A 4,968-nucleotide genomic window follows, 5' to 3' on the forward strand; every position below is an offset into this window, starting at 1 on the left:
AGTTCACTTTTGTTTGTTTTATTTCTTCTTATTATTTGTTTTAAATTTGGTTTATTTGTTTTAAGCTCTATTTAGTTACAATTAAATTTACTTTCAATTTTAAGTTTCTTTACTCCTTAGTTTGTTTTAATTTGTAATTTTACTTATTTCAAACCAATATGTCCGTCTGATAGCTCGATGCAAAAGTTAATAATAAAAAAAGGAGAAAAAAGCACAAGCCATGTAGTTGTCAGCAAACGCAAACTCACCACACTACATACGATGTTGCCAGATAGTGGCAACGTATGTAGTGGGGTTTAGATGGGAGAGAAAAGTTAAACGTTTACATCGACAAGCAGACGACCATATAAACATTACCGCCACCCTTGCAACGGTGGTGCAACCAAAATTAACTTATTATTAATAACAATTTATATTTGAAAAATTAAATAACTTTTAAATATATTCTTATTTTATTTTATATGTATTACAAATTAAATAGGAATTCATATAATTAAATCACTAATACTGAACTACATGAGATCATCTTTCTTATAGTTAAATGAATGTAATTAAATAAAAAATAACAGCAATTTTAAATTCAATGTTGATTCAAACGCCTCGTAGGACGACAAATATATATATAACAAAAACAATAATTTCAATATGAATTCAAATGCCTCTTAGGACGACAAATATATGTATATATATATATATATATATATATATATAACAAAAACAATAATTTCAATATGAATTCAAATGCCTCTCATGGGCAACAAATGTTTAAAAGTAAGACAAATTTCTAGGTTCTTTTTATGCCTTCACCGAAATATGCAATCCCAAAGATGGTGTTTTGGGCGTATATCTGTCCAGGACGTCTTGTAGCTGGTCCTAATAAAACACGGCTCATGGCGTCTGCTCCTAATATCAACTGATATGGGCGACTAATATGCCAGTGTACGTCCGCATTTGCACGATCGACTGCCCTTGGACGTGGATATTTATCAGCGCGGTCAATACTTGCTGAAGGGGTACAGCCAAATCTTCTCTTTTCCACTACGCATTCTACATTTATTCTTCTCTTTTCCTCGTGGCTATGGTATACCACTATGTTCGTGCGGCCCTGATGAACACCCAATTCGAGGCCGTCTATTTCACTCTGCATGATAGAGGATCTGGCTGCTGTGGGGTCAATTAGAGCACGCACGAATGCGTCCGTGGAAAATTTTGTTACCACTCGTACCGTCGCTGTCATCGGGAACCAAATACTTTCTTGCGGTGTAGGATGCAGTAAGGTGTTATGGTCCTGCATACAACGCCGGCACCGATCGATGCTTCTGCATTCTGAGCGACTGTGTGATTGGGCTAGACAATTGTAGCACAATAAGTGCTGAGCCACCACTCTAAGTTTGAGTTCCACGGGCATCACCATGAATTTGGAACAGACGCGAATAGCATGGTATCTATTGCAAAGAGGGCATCCAAATTCAGTATTGAAGTCCATATTAACCTGAAATTTTAATTGGGCAAGATTATTTTAAAGAAGATGTTTATGGAAATTTAATCAGAGCAATTAGGGAGCAGAACTAATTTGTGTATTGGTCGAGTAATTATGCCATTTTGCGTTCTGAGATCAGCCACCCGAACTTTACCGTCAGGACCAGGAAAAACTTTTACAATACGACCTAACCGCCATTCTGTGGGACTACATGGTTCATTTTTTAAGGCCACAAGGTCATTTTCTTTCAGGTTGGTTTGAGGATGTTTCCATTTATTGCGTTTTTGCAGTTCTTTTAAGTACTCCTCCTTCCAACGGTGACAGAGTTCCTGTTGCAGAGCTTTTACTTTTCGCCACCTATTGAGTATATTATGAGCCAATTCTGTTTCTTCTGGATCAGCCGGAGTAAGTAAAGCAGAACCTATTAAAAAATGGCCAGGTGTTAGGGCAGACAAATCATCAATGTTTTCTGATATAGGACCTAATGGACGAGAGTTGAGACACGCTTCTATTCTTGCTAAAAGTGTAGCAAACTCCTCAAAGGTGAATTTTGATTGGCCTACAGTTTTCTTGAAGTGTATTTTCAGACTCTTCACGCCAGCTTCCCACAATCCACCCATATGTGGGGCTGCAGCAGGGATGAAACTCCATTCTAAATGTTGATGACCATATTTTTCAACAGCTGTATCTCGCAGTTCTTTTACAAGTTTTCCAAAATTAGACTCTAGTTCTCGTGCAGCACCTACAAAATTTCTACCATTATCGGAGAAAATACGACTTGGGCAACCACGACGTGCTATAAAACGAGCTAAAGCGGCTAAAAACGCAGGAGTAGACAGATCACTTACTGCTTCCAGATGAATAGCCTTCGTAGAAAAACAGACAAAGAGACACACATAACCTTTTGAAATACGAGAGTATCTGCCTGTAAAACTTTTAATTTCGAAAGGGCCAGCAAAGTCAACGCCGGTATTAGTGAAAGGGCGACTAAAGGTAGTTCTTTCAATAGGCAAGTCTGCCATAATTTGAGTTTGTAACTTTTTCCGGTATAATGTGCAAACTTTGCAATTGTGAATGACGGTTTTTATTAAGTTTTTTACCTTTAGTATCCAGCATTCTTGACGAACAATGTTGAGAACTAAGCGAGGACCTCCATGATAAACTAGTAAATGCACAAATTCTACATATAAACGTGCTATCCTGCTATTATATGCAAGTATAATAGGATGACGTTCATTGTAGGATAAACACTTGGTTGAGCCAAGACGACCGTTAGCGCGAATAAGGTTATTTCTATCTAAAAACGGAGTAGTAAGAGTTAATAAAGGACTACGAGGATCAATTTTCTTCTTTGTTGACAAACTGTTGAATTCGGTCGCAAAGTGAAATTGCTGCGACAAGAAAAATAACCGCTGACGTACGAAAAAAAGTTCCTGAGCTGAAATTCTAAGAGAGCCATAATTAAAGGACTTTCGTCTGCTCTTACTAGCTAGATTGTAAAATCTAAAGATGTAAGCAATTACATGATAAGCTCTGGGCAAACTTGAGAAACGGTTAAGAAAATCTTCTTTTTCTATCGATCTAGCAATATTAACTTGAACTTCCTTTGCCTCTTCTGAAGTTTCATATACTAAAGGGCCTTTGGGCCAAGTCGATCTATTCGATTTAAGCCATTTAGGACCGTGCCACCATAGGTTATTGTCTTTCAACTCCAAAGGCATCAGCCCCCGGGTTGCTAGATCAGCAGGATTATCACCAGATGCTATGTGAAACCAGTTTTCGTTTCCAACTTTTTCTAGTACTGTGGCTACTCTGTTTGCTACAAAGGTTTTCCAAGTACAAGGAGGCTTTCGTAGCCACGCAAGAACTATCGTTGAGTCGGACCACAAATATAGGGAATACAAATTAATATTCAAATTTGGAATTACACTTTCGATCAAATTTGCTAAAAGGACTGCTCCACACAATTCCAAACGGGGCAAAGATGGCTTTTTTATCGGAGCTACTTTTGTTTTGCAAACGAGCAAATTTGTATAGACGTTACAATTAGTTTCTACCCTTACGTAAATATTGGCTGCATATGCTAATTCTGATGAGTCACAAAAACCATGAAATTCAATTTTATAATTTGGACTAAACTGTACCCACCGAGAAAGCTTAATGTAATTTATATCATTATATTTTGAAATGAAATCTTGCCATTTTTTTAACGTTAATGGTTTAATACAATCATCCCACTCGATTTTATCGAGCCACATATTTTGCATTAATATTTTAGCTGTGATCACTACAGGAGCTAACCATCCTGCAGGATCAAAAAGACGAGCTATAACTGAAAGAACTTCTCGTTTTGTATAACTTGTCTTTAGTCCTATTTTCTCAGTATAAAAATAAAAATAATCACCAGCTGCATTCCAACGAACGCCAAGCATTTTCGTAGTGCTTTTATCATCGAGCGACAAAAAGGATGAATTTAGAAGATGACTTTCGTGCAGATTTTTTAAAATTTGCTTGCTGTTTGAGGTCCATTTTCTTAACTCAAACCCTGCAGTATTCATTATACCAATTAATTGGTTTCTTGCCTCTAGAGCGTCTGATATAGAATGAGCTCCTACTAGAGCATCGTCTACATACATAAATTCACGAAGAATTTGTGAGCCAAGGGGAAAAGTTTGCTCTTCATCATCAGCTAATTGAAGCAGGGTCCTAAGAGCTAAATATGGGGCACAATTTACACCGAATGTAACTGTTTTTAATTGAAAATCTTCAATTTCCTTATTATCAGAACTACGAAACAAAATTTTCTGGAATGCTCTATGTTCTTGTTTTATATAGATCTGACGATACATTTTTGAGATGTCAGCGTTAAAAACAAACTCATAAAATCTCCATTTTAATATTAGAGCTACTAAATCTGTTTGTAAAATTGGGCCAGTGTACAACAAATCATTCAGACTTTTGCCAGTAGATGATTTGCAAGAGGCATTAAATACTACTCTTAATTTTGTAGTTGTACTTTCTGGCTTAAAAACACCATGATGAGGTAAATAATATCCTGAACCATATGACGTATTTTCAAGCATTTCCATATGTCCTAGTGATAAATATTCTTTTAGGACCTCATCATACTGGGCCTTAAATTCAGGTTTACGTAGTAGCATTTTCTCACTTCTTAAATATTGACTAAGAGCAATATGTCTATTTGGACCAAGTGACTTAAAACTGTTTTTAAAGGGCAAACTGACAGTATATCTTCCTTCAGAATCCCGAGTGGTAGTAGAGCGATATATTTCTTCACATTTTTTATCCTCTTCTGATAAAATTTTCTTATGAGAAACTTCCTCTAATTCCCAAATTTTGTCAAATGGTCATTAATTGTAACTTTTGTCATATGAGACACTCTTAATATACGAGGGGAAACATTATTTGGGGTTGGACCTGTAATAATCCAACCAAAAATGGTTTCTTGGGCAACTAAGGACTCAAAA

The 4,968-nt window shown here is 36.4% G+C and overlaps 1 protein-coding gene across 1 annotated transcript; it reads right to left on the minus strand.

Moving 5' to 3' along the window:
• Positions 1 to 1,542: 1,542 nt before the first annotated feature.
• Positions 1,543 to 4,641, minus strand: LOC119613550. Its single transcript, XM_037969571.1, has one exon. It carries the CDS (start codon positions 4,639 to 4,641, stop codon positions 1,543 to 1,545), a length of 3,099 nt encoding a protein of 1,032 aa, XP_037825499.1.
• Between the last annotated feature and the right edge of the window lie 327 nt (positions 4,642 to 4,968).

This window comes from Lucilia sericata, unplaced genomic scaffold, assembly GCF_015586225.1.
Source record: "Lucilia sericata isolate MDLA Ls3-8-SP2 unplaced genomic scaffold, ASM1558622v1 Contig002184F_arrow, whole genome shotgun sequence".
Lineage (NCBI taxonomy): Eukaryota > Metazoa > Arthropoda > Insecta > Diptera > Calliphoridae > Lucilia > Lucilia sericata.